Consider the following 20,926-nt stretch of genomic DNA (forward strand, 5'->3'; position numbering starts at 1 on the left):
AGAGGGAATGGCGATCAAAGGAGGAGAGGCAAGAAGCTATGGGGATGGGCAGAGGAGCAGCAAGCAGTTTGAGGGTTTCTGCAGAGACTGTAAAACAGAGTTCTGGAACTTTATGTATTAAAAGGGCCACGGAGGAGAGAAAGTGCTAAACGCAGGAGTATAACACGACGAAGCAAACTGAGCACTTAGCTCCAGTCCGCCCTGGGAGACACAGTCCACATTTTCGCCATTAAGATACCGGGAGGAGGGACCATGGCACTGCGGCAGGGCAGAGCTTAGGATGCGGATACGCTGTATTCCTTTGGCAAGTATCTCTCCGGGCCCCTGTTTCCCCATCTCAGATGGGCTCTAGCCCCGTCGGGCGCTAAAACTACGATGGTGTGGCAGGCCCCAGGAGGGGTCTCCCCGAGCTTGTAGTAGCTGGTAACGTGGCCACTTCCGGGCGCAAAGGATTCGAACGCGGCGGCACAACTCGCTAAGTGCTAAACACCAGTTTACGCATGCGCTTTTCGGGAAGCAGGCATTCTGGGTGCGTGTGCGCGTGCGCGGCCCCGGAGGCAGCTGGACGCGCGTGCGCCCTTAGTTGGCGGGAGTTTCGGTAGCGGCGGCAGTTGCGTGGGGCGTGGTCAGCGGAAAACCGCACAAGACCGTTCTGCAAGCGAGAGTTGCTGGGATCCAGGGTTGACCAGTGGTCGCGGAGGGTGACCTACAGTCTTGTTTCAAGAACGGAGGCTTCAGAATGGACGGGCATCGCTCTGAGGTCAGGAAGTCGCATACCTTTCCCCGGACGCGCTCCCACTCACCCCCGCACCCGCCTATTAGGCGTCCGACCTCGGCCCAGTCCAGGCCGATCGCCGCTCCCTCACAGCGGGCATTAGGGGTGCCCCAGGGCGCTGCAGCCTACTCTGGCCGAGAGGAAACCCAAGGACGGGCCGCGCCTCTCCTTCGGCCTGCATGCAGAGCCAGCGGTCCAGACTCCTGAACAGTGGTTGAAGGTTTGGGGTGGGTCACAGAGTTCCCGCCTCTGCCCCAGACTGGGCGCGCAACTAGCTTGGGCCAGGCTTTTGCCCTCTGAACCTCAGTTCCTCTATCTGCAAGGAGGGTTGAAAGGTAGTATTAATACTTAAGGAGCTGTGGAAAGGATTAAATGGGCTAATGAGATGATGCAAATAAAACCCTTACGTACAACACTGGTACTAGCATATAACGTGTCTAACAAGCAGCTTAACTAATGACAGTTATTGATGGTATAGCCCGGGCTTGAATCTGTGATGGTCATAACTGCGGGAATTTAGATCTTTGACCCATCCGTTCTTGTTCTCTTTTCCACGTTGTCCCTCCAGATATTCACTAAGCAACCCCCCTCCCTACAGATTTTTGCTGGGAGGGAAGGGTAAGCATGGCAGATGTAGAAATGCCTCAGTCAGGTCCCTGTCCTCAGTCAATCCTTGGTGACAGGCGCTAGGAATACAAATACAGTCTGGCTGGGGAGACAGACTTGTAAACAGGCTTGACAGCCAGTGCTAGGGAGGCCAAGGGATGGAGTAACCAACTCTGCCAAAGAGAAGTGGTGTGAAAGCTTCACATTTAAGCTAGTTTGGGCAGGATGAGTAGGTTGTACAGGCCATATGTGCAAAGATTCAAACGTGGTACAAGGAATGGGAGTGGCAGGAGAGAGCAGGAATGGATGGGTAGGTTGGGACCAGCTTATGAAAAGTGTTGAATAAACTGGAAAAATCTCTGTTGCTGCCTAAAGAATAGGTAGGAGAGGAACAGTATTGGATGCAGGAAAACTAGTGGACAGGCTGTTAGGTTATTGGGTGAAGGGTAGGGGGAGGTGATGGAAATGATCACACCTGAAATAAACTAGGAACTAGAAGTGGAGAAAAGATTTACAGTCAAACTCATAGACACAGACAACAGAATTGTGGTTACCAGAGGGGAAGGGGGGTGGGGAGAAGATGAAGGGGATAATATGCAAAACACAGAGTTTATTGTTGTATTATTATTTATTAATTAATGTTTTTTCCATATGAACAACTGTAAACATACTTTGCCCCACCCTGTACAGGACTAGACTTAGGATAATGAGCACACAGTGCAGTATACAGACATCATATTATAAAGTTGTACACCTGAAATTTATATATTGTCATTAACCAATGTTACTTTAATAAATTTAATTTAAAAAAGATTTAGAGAGACTGTTGGAGGTAGAATGGATGGATTTGGGGTCTGGAGAGTTATAGAAATAAAAAGAAGAATAAAAAGCAGAGGATGATGTGGTTTTTCTAGTTTGGAAGGCCACCTAGGTCATAATGCCATCAACTGAATTAGGAAATTAGGAACTAGTTAAGCACAAAATAGTGTGGCAGTAAGATAGGTTATGTGTTCAGGGAGATATGAGTGTTTCTAGTGCACTGGAGGTGATGAACCCTGCTGACAGTGCCTGGAAGTGGTGGGTGAGGCGGCATTGGGCTGGACCTTGCGAGGTAGGTAATTTTCATGGGACAGAGACTAATAATTCGGAGGGGCTGGAAAGCACAAAGCACAAGGCCTCCTCTAGTGTAGTAAAACCCCGGTGAGATGGGCTGAAGTGCGTAGAACAGATCACCTCATTTACCTGTTTTAGGGTTCTCCACCCAGGATGACTTCGGTGACTAGATCAAAGACTGTAGAAGGTGAGTATTGTACCTTTTACCTTGGGTTCAGGTTTCTCAGCTGTACTCAAATGCTTTCCTGACTCTTGGTGGAGTTGGAATCACATATTCCTGTATTTGCACAGGTGCTTCCAAAATGTTTCCATGATCTGGGGCATACGTTTTCTTTTTCCATCTTTTTGTACAGAAGCTTGGTTGTGGTGGGTTTGATCTTGTATTCTGGCTTTTTTATAACAAGCACTACAAGAGGAACCGGTCACATCTAAGACTCACGATCATCAGTCGGAATCAGATCCCAGCCCTGTGGAAGAGTGCACCAGATCGCCTGCCTCCCTGGAACTGACTCGAGGCGTTTCAAAGGAAAGGATTCACAGTGGCTATGAAAAAGGGGGAAGTTGTGATCTCAGCCACGAGGAAGGACTTCAGTCCAGGTCCCTTCATTTGTCTCCCCAAGAGCAGTCTGCCCCTTTTCCAGACAGAAGGCAGTCCTGGCGGCGAGCAAGTATGACAGGAATGAACAGGCGGAAGTCACTGCCTCCCTTTCATCGGGGCATCACAGGTGGGGTGCTGCGCATGTATGACAGTGGAGTTGCAGCTGAGGTCAAATGTGGCAGGGAGGCATGGCAGAGAGCGTGGTGAGACAGACTTGACTTTGCTACTGATTAGCCATGTGACTGAGTAAATCACATCACGTCTCTGAGTCTCAGTTTCCTCATCTAAAAGAGGAACAATCTAAGACGATGAGTACTGTGTCAAACACCTAGTAACTGTTCACTATTAATGATTTTTGTATCATATCATTACCTAGCCGTCCATTGTAATTTACACCATGAACAAAAGTTCTGATTTACAGTTGTCCAGCACTTACCTCTGTTGGGATGAGAGGTATTGAGATTTCTTCCTGTGGCTTTCTGCTTCATGTCCTAAAGTGGAACAGAAGGTAGATGGGTTGCTACCTGATTTCAGGCTTTATAACTGAAAATATCTCAGAGGGCATGTAAAAATATCTAGAGTGAAAACCAGGTTTTTAGACATGCTGTATTTGAATGTGATTTTATATGAGTTTATAATAATAATTGCGTTTCAGTGAGCATTGATGTACAAGGTTTATTGTGGAAAGTCTGCCATGTTTCAGGAAAAGCTGTATGACCTTAAGCAGGTTATTTCCTTTGTCTTAATAGTCCTCATCAGTAAATGGGATGAGATAAGACCTATTTTTATAGGATTGTATGAGGAGTAAACAAATTGATACATAACACAGGACTTGGCATGTGGTAAATAGCTCAAATGTTAAGCTATTGTGATTATTTTAAAGCTATTACCTCACTTCCGGATGGCCTGATGTCTCACAGGAAATCTGGGTTAAAACAGCTCTTTAGCATATCGGAAAATTGCTGCCACAATTATGCTCATGTACTTTACTCCGTAGATGTGCCAAGAAAGCATCAGGAGTTCCCTAAGATTACCCCAACCTGTATCTCTGTTCCGGAGCATGTGGGCTAAAAATCTGTATCACAGAAAATCACTCATGTAGTAAGATTGATTATCTCCCAGTTATTTCTGGCCACTTGCTAGATTTCTTTGGTTACAGGCAGAACGTTTTTCTTGACTAGCAGCAGTGAGAAGTTGTCAAGAGAGGAGACAAAAGAGCTTTAAAAACACAACCAGCTGAAGGTTGAGGAGGAAAAGACATGTATCTCTCAAATTCTCCAAGCAAACTTACTTTGCTATATAATAACTGATGTTTTATTTTTATTTATTTATTTTTAGAGGAAGGGGAAGGGAGAGAGAAACATTGTTTGGTTGCCTCTTGCATCCCCCTCACCGGGGACCTGGCCCGCAACCCAGGCATGTGCCTTGACAAGGAATCGAAGTGGCAACCTTTCGGTTCGCAGGCCAGTGCTCAATCCCCTGAGCTGTGGCACCCTGGGCAATAACTGATGGTTTTAAATGGACATAATTGGAAGGACAGTGTCTACATCCTGTACTTGTTTGAGGATTCAGTGTCGTAATTATGTAAAATGCCTGTCCAATTCAGGCTGCTTCACCATGTGACCTTGGGCGAGTTACCTACTACCCACTTTCTGTGCCTCAGTGTCATCGTCTGTACAATACTTGCCTCAGGTTTTAATGAGGCATGTGTAGCATTTAATAGGAAGCCTTTTAAAACAAGTGTTCAACAAATTACCACGAATGTCATTAGGTCATGGTAGAAGACATCATGGTGTCACTGGGAAAAACACAGGTTTTGGTGACGGACTTGTGATTGAATTCTTGCTTCACCAATTTCTGGCTTCAAACAAGTCGTCTCCCCTCTGAGCTTCGGTTTCCCCATCTGTAAAATGGAGCGCATAGATTGTAAGAGACTCTGAAGACAGTGTATTTAAAGCCCCCCTCAGGGCCTGTCATAAAAACGCTCAAATAGTCCCATCTCCTTTCTGCGAATGGTGAATATGAAATATCAAAAAAGTTACTTGTCTATCTTGTTTAACAAGACAAGATTTTAATGTATTACATAAAAGTTTCTTATAACTTTAAGACTAGGATGCACAAATGGGTAAAATCACATTCCTTGGTAATCCTGAAAAAATCAGATGTGACTATATATGAATTCTCCCTTTAATTAGAGAAGGCTGCTTGGGCATTCTTGCCTTAAGTTGGACTGCATCAAGAGGGAGGGAAATTTCAGGTGTTTCACTTTGCTAGCTATGTAACTATCCTGCTCCCTAAATGTGGTGATTCTTTATGTTAGAGCTCAGCAGATCCATCAGTGTCGATCTGGCAGAAAGCAAACGGCTTGGCTCACTCCTGCTTTCTAGCTTCCAGGTAAGATTTGCAGGACTGGAAATGCTTTTCTTCTTTTCCTTTATTATTTATTATTTATTTTTATTTACTGATTTGGGAGAGGGGGAGAGAGAAATAGCAATTTATTATTCCACTTATTTATGCATTCGTTAGTTGCTTCTTATACGTGCCCTGACCGGGGATCAAACCCACAACCTTGACATATCGGGAAGATGCTCTACCTGGCCAGAGCCTCTTTTTTTAACTATTACTGTGACAGTCCCAATACTGTGTGATGCATCTGTAAAGATTAAAAGATGTTTCTCCCGAGTTGGGATTAATGTAGAAGCCAAATTTAGTCCCAGCAGCTGATTTGGTCTGGACTAGGCTCGCTGTCCCATTGGTGCTGCTGCTGCTGCTAACTGAGCAGCTGACAGTGCGAGATTTCCCCACTTTAATATCTTTTGCCACTGGCAGCAAACGACAGGAAATAGTGGTAATTTAAAGTGAGTGGAAGTAAAAATCTAAGCTAAAGCAGACATTTGAGGTCTGAGTATATACTAAGTCGGTATTACATAGCTAGTGGTTGATTATATCAGTTTAGATAAGCAAGTCATTTGTGTGAAATGACCACTTTTTCCTTGAACCAAAAATCAAAATGTATAGTCTTACCAACAAAGTATTTTCCTGATCTATTTGATTATATTAAAGACCTTAGGTATAAAAATTATATCATGTTTACTTCACATTTATTAAACATCATAAAATTACTACATGAACTTCATTGGGACTGGCATGGAAAATCTTGGTTGTCGTGTACTAAAAATGCTTTTCTTTATTTAGTTCTCCGTTCAGAAACTTGAACCTTTCCTAAAGGACACCGAAGGCTTCAGTCTTGAAAGTTTTAGAGCCAAAGGTAAGTTGCTAAGAATAGCAAGTGAGTGTTGACCTTGAGCTGTACCTTCTGTTAAAGTCAGTAGAGGCCCCACTTTCAAGATCTCCATTTACAGGAGCTGCTACCTTACAAAACCAGCCCCTTCTTTTTTTTAAAGTTGTGTTAAAAATATATATATGCTAATGAAGTTCAGAAGGTATAAAAGTGAAAAGTAAGCCTGCCTCCCACCCCAGACCCCATTCGCAGCTCCTCTCCACAGAGGCAACCACAGCCACCAGCTTCTTACATATCATTGAAGAGATACTGCATTTGCAAACAATCACACATTAAAATCAATTAATACTCTCTGCACTGTTATTTACCTTGTCTTTTGCTTTTTTAAAAGATTTTATTTATTTATTTTTAGACAGGGGGAAGGGAGGGAGAAAGATAGGGAGAGAGACATCAATGTGTGGATGCCTCTCACACGCCCTCTACGCCCTCTGCTGGGGGACCTGGCCTGCCACCCAGGCACACGACCCAACTGGGAATCAAACTGGCAACCCTTTGGCTCACAGGCCGGCACTCAATCCAATGAACCACACCAGCCAGGGCAAGAATGAGCATTTTGAAATATTATTTAGAACCATATGTCCTTCACTTTCTGTTCATACCCTTTGTTCATTCTTGAAAATTAACGTGGTTTCATTTTGTATTGATTTACAGTAACTCTATTAAGGAAATTAGCTGTTTATCTGTGATATAAGTTATAAATATTCTTTCCCAGGAATCAATTTTTAGCTTTCTAGGAAGTAGCTATTCTTCATTCAGTAACTACAAAATCATCCAGGGTCAGAATACTCAATGTTACCCGCTTTAAAAACCTAGAAAATACATGAACTCAGACTTGTTAATTAAAATTGTTTATCTCAGCCTTGGCCTGTGGGGCTCAGTTGGTTGGAGCGTTATTCCATAAACTGAAAGATCACAGATTCAATTCCGGATCAGGCCACAGGCCTAGGCTGCAGGTTCGGTCCCCTGTCTGGGCACATTCAGGAGGTAACCTATTGATGTTTCTCTCACATTGATGTTTCTCTCTGTCTCTCTCTATCTCCCCTCCTCTCTCTCAGGAATTAATGGATATGTCCTTGGGTGAGAATTAAAAAAAAATTATCTCAGAAATGGACCATCACCATAGTTAGAGTAGATATGTCAAGGTTATCTTGATAGCTATTTACCATCCTTCCATCCTTTCCCTTCTTCATTTTTTCACCTGAATGTATAAGCAGGGAACTATTTTACCTTATGCCCATAATTTTTTTTTTTTTTTTAAGATTTTATCTGTTTATTTGTAGAGAGAGGGGGAGGGAGGAAGAAAGAGGGAGGGAAACATCAATGTGTGCGAGAAACATTGATCAGTTGCCTCTTGCACACGCCTCAACTGGGGATTGAACCTGAACTCAGGCACGTGCCCTGACTGGGAATCAAACCGGTGACCCTTTGCTTTGCGGAACAATGCCCGGCCAGCTGAGCCACACAAGTTAGGGCTGCCTGTAATTCTTTATTTGACTTCAGCATTCTCCATTACACTGTTTCTGTTGCCTGACTTTTCTGATAGATTTCCTTTCAGTGCCAGCAGCTCAGGTCTCTTGAAAAGAATGAAATGTCAATGCAGATAAACCTTTTTAACTGCTTTTCCCCAGTCAGATATAAAAATAAAACACTGTCAGTAAATGCCGTGAAGAAGAATTCTCTTTCACTTTATCTATACCTACTCAAAGGAAAAAACTTTCTGCATATTTATACCACTTTTCTGAGTGGGTGAGAGGGTCATGATGTAACAGGGAAACCTAGAACTGGGACCACCGTAAGCGTGTTATGTCTTTGTCAGCATCTTGCTGTGAAAATTATGTTCTCTTTATAACATGTGATTTTATTCTCTCTAGCATCTTCTCTTTCTGAAGAATTGAAACATTTTGCAGATGGACTAGAAAGTAATGGTACTCTACAGAAATGTTTTGAGGATTCAAAAGGGTAAGTTCAATTGTCCTTCGTCCTAAATTATACTTCAGTTAAAACTTTTAATTATAATTAGTTGTTCATTTACTCAAGAGATGTTTATCCAGCCCTGACTGGTGTAGCTTAGTTGGCTGGGCATTGTCCTGCAAAGGGAAATGTCCCCATTTCAATTGCCGGCCAGGGCAATGCCTGGATTGCAGGTTCAGTCCTGGTCAGGGCACATACAGGAGGCAACCAGTTGATGCTGCCTACTCCAATCAATGCTGCTCTCCCCCTCTTTCTCCCTCCCTCCCCCTCTCTAAAAATAAATGAATGAAATCTAAAAAAAAAAAAAAAAAAAAGGAAACATCAGCATCTTCTACATACCAGGCTTTTCTAGATGTTGGAGATGTAGGTGATAGCTAAGTCAAACAAGGTCTCTGTTCTGATACCTTTTACAGGAGAGACAGTCAAACAAATACATAGATAATGATTTAAGGTAGTGCTCTAGGAAGTCAGTAATAGTGATTTGAGAGGGTGGGTTAGTTAGGTCTCCGAGAAGACCTCTAATGAATTGACCTTCGAACTGAGATCTAGAAGACCTGAATGGTGACAAGGAACCCGCCATGGAGAGATGAAAGGAAAAGCATTCTTCAGGTCTTTGCTAGTCATGCTTGTTATGTTCTTTAGCTGTTGACAAACAAGAATATTAAGAGTAATTTAGAAATCCCACTCCTTCCCTGCTGGTTCCTCTATAGGGGTGCAGGCCAACCCTCTACCCCTTGCCTTGCAGTAAGTCATGTCACTAGAGCTTACATCACAAAGTTCTTAGTTTTGACTTTGCGAAGGTCTACTTTTCCACCCATCCTTAGATTTAACGTTGCTACTCAGGAAATGGAAAATACTTTGGCTCACTCTTCTGCGGACGGTGTCTCAGACATTCAGGATGGTGCGGCACTTGACATGCCCCTGGAGGCTGCCCTACCATGCAGCCTCTAACCAAGCTCGGCTGCCACAAGCCTCTGGTGATAGCATTGTTTGCCTCGACACCAAGAAGGTTGGGAAAGCGCCAAAATCTGCATGTCGAGTGTGCCCAGGTCGACTTCAGGGAGTTCTGATGGGGTTGTCTAAACCGAAAAAACATGTCAGCGCGGCCTGTGGTGGATCTGTGTGTGCTAAACCCATCCACCACAGGCCCAAGCATGCTCTCCTTACTGAGGAGCAGAAAATCGTTGTGGAAGTGTTGAAGGCACGAGCACAGAATCCGAAAGCTAAATAAAAAATAAATAAAGGGTTTTTGAGTAATAAAAACAAAAAAAAAATATTTGGGTTCAACTTAGCATCTTTTTTAATGCAGCATATGTAAGCCCCAGGCTGCTGCACCTCAGCCAGCAGTGGCAGAGGCTGTGTGTCATAGGCCTTGGTAGAAAAACATGAAAGGCGGGACAACTTTGCCGTTGTCAGCTAAGAGTACCAAGTGATCTGCAAAATGTTGGCATTTTCAGTGCTTCTTTTCCTTTAAGATTAATTACCCAGCTGAGCTGAGCCATTGGTGTAGGTAAAATATAACCCCTGTCAGCTATAGCTTTAGTTTAAGGAGGAAGACATAGTCACATGCAAAAAGTATTGTTGAGCCTTAATAAGATCTTAAGGTTTTGGTTAACAGAAAGGGAAGAGATTAAAAAATGCTGTGCAAGTTGAGAGATTAAAAACAGGTTCAGGACTAGTGGGATTACATGGGACAGAATAAATAAAAGGTAACAAAATAATGAGGAATCAAAATGAGGAATAGTGGGAATCAAAAATAATGAGCTGGATAGAGCAAGAACAGAGAGGCTTAAGTGCCAGGTTAAGGAGTTTTGACTTTTCTGAATGCAGCAGACAGCAGAGGGTCATAGAGTTTTTAAGCAAGGGAAAAAAATTAAAGGAATATTTTTTAAGAAGGGTTCATCTGGCCATGCATGAATTCGAATTTATGAGAGAAAGAAAAGATGGACAGACCTAGTACAAAAGTGAGGGTCCAGGAGTAAATATTGTTGAAAGGTACATTATGCCCTGGCTGGTGTGGCTCAGTTGGAGCATTGTCCCGTAAACCAAAAGGTTGCAGGTTCAATTCCCAGTCAGGGCACATGCCTGGGTTGCACGTTCTATGCCCTGTTGGGGCATGTACAGAAGGCAACCAATGGATGTTTCTCTCACGTCAAAGTTTCTCTTTCTCTCTCTCTCTCTCTGCCCCGCCCAACCCTCTTAGTCTCTGTGTAATCAGTAAATAAATATATTTATATTTTTTAGAAAAAGATAAATTCTGGATGTGTTTTGTTGCCTTTAAAGTTATATAAGGTGTCATATTAAAAGCAAGTGCTCTTGAAAGATGTGTGTTAATCTGATAATTCTATCCGTATTCTAGAAAAGCATCAGATTTGTCCTTGGAAACATCAGTGGCTGAGATGAAGGAATACATAACAAAGTAGGTGGAAATGAGTGAACCTTTGTTAGAAAAGCTAAATTCATTTGGGGAAAATAACTAAACCCGGGAGAATATAAACACCTTGCTTGAGTGTGACTACTAGTACAGCAACACTAGAAGTTAGAACGCTGCGTGTTGGGATCTTACGGGCTGAACTGACGGCCAGTTTCATAGAAAGGAGTCTAGGGAATAAGGATGTTAATTTGATCTTAAGAACTCATGTTTAATTTTATTAAATTAATATCCTCTAAATCAGTCATGGTTTCTAATCTTTTAATTACCTTTTTATTCATACCTTAGAGCCAGACTAGGCAATGAGATCATCAAAAATTAACAGAATTTTTTCTTTATTCTATAGGTTTTCTTTAGAGCGTCAGACGTGGGATCAGCTCTTGCTGCACTATCAGAAAGAAGCTGAAGAGATCATATCCAGGTTAGATCCATGACTGGAAAAATCAGACGCTGTCATTTTACCTTGAGGAGTTTGATTTGAATTGATTTCAGTTCTGTTACACAAATTGAGTGATGAATCCTTTCTCATAAGCTAATCAGCTCATCAAAGCTCTGTAAAATATCTATTGGTACTCTCTGACCTTAAATGGAGAGTCGGGGAAAGGAAGAGGAGTTGATACCACTATTTTCAATCAAAGACCATTGTTGCCTGTGTTTTGTGTCTTTGGCCGCCATCACACATCCGGGGGGAGACAGGCACGTCTCTACCTTGTACCGGGAAACCTGGAGCTGGGCCAAAAACAATAGTCAGTGGACTTCAGTGAGCTCATGGCCTTTGAGCTGCGGATGTGGGAGAGAACCCTGGCCGAGGCCCTCGTGGACATGAAAAGACATGAAAGAGGGTGATGGAAGGAGAGGATGTGTGCTTGGGTCTGACAGGCATAAGAAAGTGGGAAAGTGCTAGATTTTTTTTTTAGTCAGCCATCTAAGCAAGTGATTTTACACTCTTTTTCCAAACAGAATCTTAGCTAGGAACCCAACTATAGAATGGGAGCCAAACCCCTAATTGCAAAAGTAGCTGGCCTTTAGTAGAGAGATATTTTGAGGACCCTGTTTTGAAAAACTTCCCTAATGTGGGCATTGATGGTTACCAGTTACTTTTATTCACCCATTACATGTTCTGTTTATGAAGATAGATAATGTATAAGATGGCAGTTTCAGAATAAAAACTTTTAAATTATATTTTATTGTTTATGCTATTACAGTTGTCCCAATTTTTCCCCCTTTGTCCCCCTACACCCAACCCCTCAGGCAATCCCCACACTGTTGCCCATGTCCATGGGTCATGCATATATGTTCTTTGGCTACTCTAGTCCCTAAGCTGTACTTTTTATCCCCATGACTATTCTGTAACTACCTATTTGTATTTCTTAATCCCTTCACCTTTTTAGCCCATCCCCCAGGAGCCCCCTCCCATCTGGCAACCATTCTCTTTATCTGTGATTCTGTTTCTGTTTTACTTGTTTTTTTTTAATTTGTTTTTTAGGTTTAATTGTTGATAGATAGGCACTTATCACCATCTTATTGTTCATATTTTTTATCTTAAAGAAAACCTTTTAATGTCTTGTATAATACTGGTTTGGTGATGATGAACTCCTTTAGTTTTTTTCTTGCCTGGGAAGCTCTTTATCTTTCCTTTGATTCTAAATGATAGCTTTGCTGGGTAGAATAATCTTGGTTGTAGGTCCCTGCTTTTCAGCACTGAATATTTCTTGCCAATCCCTTCTACCCTGCAAAGTTTCTTTTGAGATATCAGCTGACTGTCTTTTGGAAGCTCCCTTGTACGTAACTTAACTGCTTTTCTCTTGCTGCCTTTAAGATTCTCTCTTTGTCTTTAACCTTTGGCATTTTAATTATGATGTGTCTTGGTGTGGGCGTCTTTGGGTTCATCTTGTTTGGGACACTGCACTTCCTGGACTTGTATGTCTTATTTCAAACAGGCTTCCAGTTTTTCGCTCTCTCTCTTCTCCTTGGCACCCCTGTGATGTGAATGTTGGTGTGCTTGAAATGTTCCAGAGGCTCCTTACACTATCCTCATTTTTTTTTAACTCTTTTTTTCTTCTTGCTTTTTTGTTGGGTGTTTTCTGATTCCTTATATTCCAAATTGTTGACTTGATTCTTGGCTTCACCCGTTCTCGTGTTGATTCCCTGTAAATTGGTCTTTATTTCAATTAGTGTATCCTTCATTTCTGACTGGATCTTGTTTATTCTGTTGAGGTCCTCACTAAGTTCCTTGTAGCCAGTGCTTTGAATTCTGCATCTGACAGATTGCTCATCTCCATTTTGTTTAGTTTTTTTTCCTGGAGTTTTGTTGTTTTTTCATTTGGGCCATGTTTCTTTGTCTCCTCATTTTGACAGCCTCCCTGTACTTGTTTCTGTGTGTTAGGTAGAGCTGCTACGTCTCCCAGGCTTGGCAGAGTAGCCTAATGTAGTAGGTGTCCCATAGAGTCCAATAGCACAGCCTCCTCTATCACCCAAGCTGGGTACTCACGGTGTGCCCACCGTAGCGCTGTGTACACCCTCCTGTTGTAGTTGAGCTTTGATTGCTGTTGGCATGTCCAAGGTCAGCCATTGCCTGTATTCTGTCTGGGGACACACTGCATAAGCTACAAAGTTATCTGCAGGTGGTTGCTACTTGTACTGGGCTTGGAGGTCCCCAGGAGAGGCCAAGCAGTGAACCAAGGCTGGCTACTGTTAGTTTTGGGCCTGGGGCAACTTAGCAAGAGGTTCAGGTCTTACGGCTTGCTGAAGCCAAATGCTGCTTGAGAGAATTTAGGAAAATCTGAAGCATGGGCCAAGACAAGCTGTATGGAAAAGCCACTGGAAACAGCTTGGATGGGCCTGAAAGTTGGGTGGTACAGGGCCTCAGGGAATCACCAGAGTGGGGCATGCAGTGTGAGCCAGGCCGATGGAGTCTCAGATATGGCACCCGCCTGCTTGCTCTATGGGGGGAGGGCTCAGAAAAGGAACAATGGCCTCTGCCAGCACTTTTGTTGGGAAGAAAGCTGCCTCCCAGCTCTTGCCCTGATGCTGGACAATTCATTTCCTCCTTGTGTGTCTCTGATGCCTTTCAGTCTGCTGCCAAGGAGTGAGTTTGAATGTGTCCGTGTGCAGGCCCTTTAAAAGGAACTGCCTGAGACACCGGAAATTTCTGTCTTACACAGCCTTCATCTCCATTGGTTTTTAGAGCCAGAAGTTAGGGAGACTTATCTTCCTGGCACTGGAACCCTGGGCTGGGGGACCTGGTGTGGGGCTGGGACTCCTTTCTCCTGAGTAATCCCTCCGGATTTTTATCTGCCACACATGGGAGTGGGACCAGCCCATTCCAAGTCGTCCCCCCCCCCCCCCCCGCCATCAGTATCAATGTGGTTTCTCCTTTAATTCCATAGTTGTAGGACTTCCATTTAGCTAGATTTCTAACGGTTCTGAAGGATGATGGTGGTTCTATAGTTCAGATGTAATTTTGATGTGGTTATGTGAGGAACTGAACCATGTTTTCCAGAATAAAAACTTTTAATGTGGCATAGCCTGTTGGTTAAGAGGAATGCTTCCAGAAGTAGACTGTTCTGTTCATACCCTAATTGCTGCTTTGTTCTGTGACCTTGAGCAAGCCACTTAATCTCTAAGCCTGAAGTTCCTCATTTAAAAATGGAGATAATAAGCCCTGGCTGGTGTGGCTCAGTGGATTGAGTGCCTGAGTGCTGGCCTGCAAACCAAAGGGTTGCAGGTTCAATTCCCAGTTTAGGGCACATGCCTGGGTTGCCACACAACGAAGTTTCCCTCTCTTTCTCCCTCCCTTCCTCTCTCTAAAAATAAATAAATAAAATCTTTATTTAAAAGTGGAGATGATAATACCAACCTCATTGGTGAGTGTTAAGTGAGTTTAAATGGAAAGTACTTAGCAGTGTCTAGCATTCAGTAAATTATAGTAGTTGCTCTTGTTAAAGGGTCATCAGTTTCCGTGAACTTTCCATCATATTCAGTTATTTCGGTAATTGAAGTGGCCCAGCATTTTTTGGTGAAAGATCATAGACATTGACTTCAGGATAGCAAGCTTTGGCTTTACTCTACCCCAACTGTAGTCCTTCTTGTAAAATGATCTTACTGTTAGGTGGAGTCAACTGATATGAAGCTTCTAGTGTTTCTTGAAGTCCAGTGACATAAAAAAATAATACTGGGTAATAGTTTCAGACCCTTTGTTAATAGGAGAGCCTGTACCTACAGTAGGGTGGAAGAATATTGCTTCAGATTAATGAAGTCTTATTGAAGGCTTTTTTTCCCCTGGGTAATCTTTCAGATTTTCCCCTGAAAAAATGATTATGAAATTCCTTGAAAGCTCTTCTTTTTTTTCTTTCAATTTTTAAATTATTTTATTCTTGTTCAATTACAATTGTCTGCGTTTTCTCGAAAGCTCTTCTTTTGTTTTATTATTTTTAGAGAATCGACTGAAACAAAAATTACTGAAGTCGAAGTGGAACGTACAGCATATCTTAGGTCTTCCCAGAATGAGGTTCTTAATACAAAGCCTGACTACCAGAAAATATTACAGAGCCAGAACAAAGTCTTTGACTGTATGGAGTTGCTGGTGAGTTGAGTCATGTTTATATTTGGCTGAGTTATCCAGCTTTGCTACCTGGTCACCCTTGGAAATGAAAAGACCTGGAGAATATGTGTAATGAGATGAGATAAGTATACTTAACTCTCCCCGGGTGAACCATAGAGAGACAGTTTAAAAAACAAACAAATACGTGGCGATAGGCGTTAACAAAGCAGGGTAAGAGAGAGAGTTTACCAGGGGGGTAGCAGGTTGCTATATGGAGCAGTTGCTAAAGGTCTCTCTAAGGTGACATTTTAACAGAGACAAATGAGGAGGTGAGCCCTGAGGACATTTGAGAGAAGAGTATTGTATCATTCCAAGTATCAACAGGAAGCAGTTAATAAAGGGTAATTCAAGGAGAGTTTATTTGTAAAGGGGCTTTGTATGAAGTGTGGTTATTGGGAAACCACAGGGTTAGTGAAGGCACTGGGGGCTTAAGAGACAGCTGAGCTCTTTACCCCTGGACCTGCAGGGAAGAGAAAAGGAAGAGTTACTCTGGCACCTGAGGGGAGAAAGCATGGCTGCTTTGAGAGAGCCGTGAACCTCAGCGAGAGACACAGCTAACTCAGGATGACCCCTCCTGGAACAGGCCTGGATAAAAATACCCAGACCTCATTCAGCTCCCTCCCACTCTGGCTCCCTCTTGGCCAAACCCACCCAGAACTCAGAGGACATGTTGGCAGTTATTCAGGTCAGCCTTCTGGGGCATAGAGCAGTGTGGAGGAGTGGGATATGGATCTGGAAGAGCAAACAGAAGACGTCTAGTATAAGCATCCCAGGTTGAAAGAGCAGCACGAGCACAGCTCCTGAGCAGAAGCTTGCCTGGTGTGTTTGAGGAACATCGAAGCAGCCTTGGACCTTTATAGCTCACGGCTGTCTTTCATCTGCAGATGGACGAACTGCAAGGGTCAGTGAAGCAGCTGCATGCCTTTATGGATGAAAGTACCCAGTGCTTCCAGAAGATGTCAGTACAGCTCGGTGAGTCTGTCTCTTACGGGGACCAGAGAGATAACCCTTCACATCCAAACTGCCCCTCAGGTGCCCTTAACGCATGGTCTCAGAGAGTAAGGCCTGCATCAAGTGGTTGTTCCCCACCCCTCCAATAACTATTATGTTGTGAGTTTTCCCACTCAAAGCTGATGGGAAATTCTAGATGTGAATTCCACAGAAGCGTAGTAGACTAAGAATTAAATCCCAACGAACTGTCTTATTTTAGTGCATCTGAGATTGAAGAAATATCCATTGCTCTTTTTTCCCTTCTGCATTCTTCAAAAATCCACAAAGTGACACTGACAATACGTATTCATAGCTTTTTCTGACCTGCTCCAGCCTTAAATTATTGCCATACATACCTTCGTTTTCCTTTCTTTTTTTAAAATGCTTTTTAAATATATTTTTAAAGATTTTATTTTATTTATTTTTAGAGAGAGGGGAAGGGAAGGAGAAAGAGAGGGAGAGAAACACCAACGTGTGGTTGCCTCTCACGCACCGCCTACTGAGGGCCTGGCCCAAAACCCAGGCATGTGCCCTGACAGGGAATCGAACCAGTGATCCTTTGGTTCCCAGGCCTGTGCTCAATCCACTGAGCTACACCAGCCAGGGCTCATTTACTTGTTTATCACGTTGTACTGTGGTTGTAGTTGTAGCTGGCTTTCCTACCAGGCTGTCGTCTCCTAAAGGACAGAGATTCTTATCTGTCATTGTAATGCCCTTCAGCGTCTGGCAGTGTCCATACAGTATGTTTTCAATAAATCTTACTTGAATTCAATTGAAATTTATTTTTTTCCTCCTTTCTCCTGTAGGGGAGAAAAGCACACAACAATTAGATCCCTCACCAGCTCGAAAACTGCTCAAGCTTCAGTTACGAAACCTCCCCACTGCACATTGCTCTGAATCTTGTCAGTGACCTTCTGCATCTCTCTGCCACAAGGTGCTCTAGAGCAGAAAGGGGAAGCGTGCGCCGGCGCACGGTGACTGCATGGCAGTCTGAGCTGGAGGGAGCTACCTGGTTGCCTTTGATAACTGGCTGACTGAAGAGCACTTTGATTTTATTCTAAAAGTGACAACATTTATGGATCCAAAAGAATGTCGTATGGACACTTTTTCCAAGAATGTGCAAAATATTTTAAATTTCTGTTTTGGAATGACCATCAGAACTAGTGGCCTAGTATTTTAAATACCCTTTGTGATCCCAAATCTTCATCTTGTGTAGATGTTTTTCAAGTTTGGAAATACCCAAAGTCACTGAGGATCAAATTCAATGAAACATTTTAGGGGTCAAGTTGCCTTCTGGTTGTAAAGGAATGAGACTAATTTTCTAGTGTGACTCTGAGATGACTTAGATAGAGAAGTTGCGGGCATTGTTTATATCATGTGGATACATATATCACTTCATAAGATGTCCAGATTGAGGAAATACCACTCACTCTCCATGTCCTGATGCCCAGAGTATGCTTCAGCTTTTAATATTGACTCAACATCCTAAGTCCTGGATCATGGCAAGAAGTGGCTAAGTATTCCTTTTCATTGTTCTCTGTTAATAATCTGTATTATAAAATTGTACATAATTAAATGTTTTCCCTTCATGTAGATTTTGAGTGTCTTAAAAAAATGAAAAGGTAAGGAGGGCTTAGAAAATAAGACTCTTCGCCAGTTTTGGACGTGAATAGTAGTGTAGACATATGCCTCAGCATTAATTACTGATGAAACACAAACTATTTATTGTTAGTGTTTCTTACTCTCCAGTCCTCCTAGCAGGACAAAACCTATTTCATTTAAATACCTAGTCATAACCTTAAGTCTTAAACTTTGGTCTATGCACCAGCTAGTGAGAGGTGGTATCTCCTTGCTTTGACCTACCTGTATTATGTGTTCTTTCATATATTTACAGAGACCCTGCTACATGCCAGTTCTAGGAACTGGTAAGGGAGGGGAGCAAAGAACAAAACAGATATGGGGCCTGGCTGTCATGGCTCAGTGGATTGAGTGCTGGCCTATGAACCAAGGGGTCGCTGGTTCAATTCCCAGTCAGGACACATGCCTGGGTTGTGGGCTGGGTCCCCAGTGGGGGGTGCGAGGGAGGCAACCACACATTGATGTTTCTCTCCTTCTTACTCCTTCCTTTCCCCTCTCTCTCAAAACTAATAAATAAAATCTTTACAAAATAAAAACCAGATATGGGGCCTCCCCTCAAGATTCTCACCGTCTGGTGGGTATACAGGAAACAATAATAGACAGCTCTGCAGAAGTGATGTTTTAGTTGATTTGAGAAAGATGAAGGAGTTAAATAGGGTGAATACGTGAGGCAAAAGCAGCAGCATTTGCAGCCACCTGACGGGGGAGAGAATGAAGCATTCTGGGATACTAAAGAAAAAGGCCAGGAAAGCAGGAATGCTGAATGCCAGTGGAAGAGTCACTGAAACAGGTTTGAAATCATTAGACGGTTTTAAGAGAGATGGGGATCAGGACTTTACTTTTTATGTATTGATTTTTAGAGAGAGGAAGGAAGAGAGAAATACTGATTCGTTCTTATTTATGCATTCATTTGTTGCTTCTTATGTGTGTCCTGACTGGAGATTGAACCTGCAATCTTGGCATATGGGGATGACATTCTAACCATTGGAGCTACCCGGCCAGGGCAGAACTTTATTTTTAAAAGATCATTCTAGTTGCTGAGTGGAGAATAGATAGAAGCAAACAAGGTGTGGGTATGAGAGACCCGTTAGGCTATTGCGGTGGTCTGGATGGGAAATGATGGCCTGTGCTAGAAAATGTTGGCAGTGGGCGTGTGGGGTGAGCTGCTCATAGTGTCTGGAACATTGTAGGCATTGTAACCTGTGTTAAAAGCCTGTCGCTGTGACTGGGAGAGACTGAAACTGCAATTAGATCAGCTATTAAATGTAGGTTTGGGTGACTCCGTGCTGGGTCTGTGGTTTTTCTCTTTAACACTACTATAAAACTAGGAGAGTGACAGAACCTGTATCACAGGGATGCTATGAAGATTAGATTAAATAATGTAAGTTTAGGGCAGTGGTATCAGTATGATGGAGGGTGAAAGCTTGAATAGCTGGGTGGATGATGGGAAAGCTAGTGGGTCAATTTGGGATACCACGTGGGGAAGTTAAGTAGGCCATTGGATATACTGGTGGAAAACTAGGTAGAAAAATATGGACTAGAGGTAAATTTTGGAAGTTACTGATACGTATTTATTGAAGCCTTGAGAGTGGATAATATTGTCCAGAGTAGAGCAAAAAAGGGAAACTTGGGACAGTCCCAAGGAAAGCCGGGGCTTTTGAGAGTCAGAGGAGTGGTGTTGATTTTCTACACTGAGAAGCAGATTAGTGTAATGGAAAGAATGTAGAGTTTGAAATGAATATTCGTCTCTTCTCATTTTCCTTATCTGTAGACTGGGGATAGATAGGTCATCTCCAAAGGTGATTGTACTTTCCCCCATTTTATTTACTACATTGTGTTACATTTTTTGTTTGTAAGAATTTGTTCAAACTCAAGCATAAGAAGTGTGTTTTAGTCTGTCTTGAATAAATAAACAATAGAACGCAGAAAAATACAGTGGTACTCAGTACTTGTTAATTTGTTCTGGAACTCGTGAGAACTGCTGAAACCGACGAGCACCGACTGACGAAGCATTTTCTCTTGCGGGGCTTGGTGACTCATACAAGTTCTAGCAAGTGTAACAAGTCCCGCACAAGCACCAGTGCTGAAACACTTTTCTCTTCAAAACGAGATGAGTACAGGGTTTGACGAGTTCTGAAGCCAGCGAGTACCAAGGTATGACTGTAGTAAGTTATAAGTATTTTACATGCATACAGACCATAATGTTATGATATAACTTCTATATTTTTGTCACTATAGATGAACACAAGATTGGAGAGGCTTACTAATTTCACCAAGGACATAAAAATAGTAGTGGAGGGTGAACTAGAACTAATTTGGCACTCAGTGAATGTTAATGAATAAACATTAATCATGTAATAAAAGGTTGTGCTCAGTTAATATTAGTTTTCCTTCAAATTTGGTTCGGAGATGGTGCTTGATAAATAACAGTATTATATATAGACAGTTACTGCTCTTGATATTTGGTGACATGTTAGATTTGCCCTAATTTAGTTATTTTACTTTTAGTCAGTGATACTTAATAAATAATGTAATGTTGACCTTAAAAAATAAGACATCCAATTATTTTACCAGCAAAGTGGGTTTGTTTGGGAATAACAGAGGAATTGCAATTCCAGACAAGTATGGTATAGCAAAAACTACAGACAAGTCTAGCAAGCAAAGGAGAGGAACATTACAGAGGAAAAGGAATTTGGAAGGGGTTGTTTCACATGGACGTCCGTTGAAGGAAAGCAAGAGAGGCTGTCCACAGTTCCTCACTGGCTGAGAGGGTTGCTGGCCAAGGAAGGAAGTCCTGTTGGAGTGATGTTAAAGAGAAAAACCACAGGCCCCAAACGGTGTCCTTGTGCCTAAGGCCCTGGCTACCGAACCTACACGTAATGCCTGATCTAATTGCAGTT

The 20,926-nt window shown here is 42.6% G+C and overlaps 3 protein-coding genes across 6 annotated transcripts in view; all 3 read left to right on the forward strand.

Annotated features, from left to right (window-relative positions):
• The first annotated feature begins 604 nt into the window (after positions 1-604).
• On the forward strand, positions 605-20,192 carry DSN1 (DSN1 component of MIS12 kinetochore complex). Of its 4 annotated transcripts, none has more exons than XM_045194606.2 (11): positions 605-760; positions 2,633-2,681; positions 2,899-3,219; positions 5,413-5,486; positions 6,288-6,360; positions 8,265-8,352; positions 10,724-10,783; positions 11,142-11,216; positions 15,233-15,380; positions 16,283-16,370; positions 17,195-20,192. In XM_045194606.2, the coding sequence occupies exons 1-11, from the start codon at positions 740-742 to the stop codon at positions 17,296-17,298; spliced, it is 1,101 nt and encodes a 366-aa protein (XP_045050541.2). In that variant the 5' UTR covers positions 605-739; the 3' UTR covers positions 17,299-20,192. The 4 variants fall into 4 exon arrangements, with proteins under 4 accessions (XP_045050541.2, XP_053782351.1, XP_024415458.2 ...); XM_024559690.4 differs by having other exon boundaries at positions 636-760; positions 2,647-2,681; XM_053926376.1 differs by lacking the exon at positions 2,899-3,219.
• On the forward strand, positions 9,263-9,595 carry LOC112304084 (large ribosomal subunit protein eL34-like). Its single transcript, XM_045194607.1, has one exon. The coding sequence runs from the start codon at positions 9,263-9,265 to the stop codon at positions 9,593-9,595; it is 333 nt and encodes a 110-aa protein (XP_045050542.1).
• The window catches only part of NDRG3 (NDRG family member 3), a 76,055-nt gene continuing 71,477 nt past the window's right edge, over positions 16,349-20,926 (forward strand). The window contains exon 1 of the mRNA XM_024559474.4: positions 16,349-16,370. The gene's annotated coding sequence lies outside the window, so the exon portion shown is untranslated. The remainder of the gene's footprint in view (positions 16,371-20,926) is intronic.

Source organism: Desmodus rotundus, chromosome 6 (genome assembly GCF_022682495.2).
Source record: "Desmodus rotundus isolate HL8 chromosome 6, HLdesRot8A.1, whole genome shotgun sequence".
Classification (NCBI taxonomy): domain Eukaryota; kingdom Metazoa; phylum Chordata; class Mammalia; order Chiroptera; family Phyllostomidae; genus Desmodus; species Desmodus rotundus.

What these genes read in the sequence shown, in the direction of transcription:
- DSN1 (XM_045194606.2), top strand. Translation starts at nt 740, where the DNA reads ATGGACGGGCATCGCTCTGAG. An exon ending in CTTTCATCGGGGCATCACAG is followed by an intron (nt 3,220 to 5,412) that starts GTGGGGTGCTGC and finishes TCTTTATGTTAG; the next exon opens with AGCTCAGCAGATCCATCAGT. An exon ending in TCCTGCTTTCTAGCTTCCAG is followed by an intron (nt 5,487 to 6,287) that starts GTAAGATTTGCA and finishes TTCTTTATTTAG; the next exon opens with TTCTCCGTTCAGAAACTTGA.
- LOC112304084 (XM_045194607.1), top strand. Translation starts at nt 9,263, where the DNA reads ATGGTGCGGCACTTGACATGCCCCTGGAGGCTGCCCTACCATGCAGCC.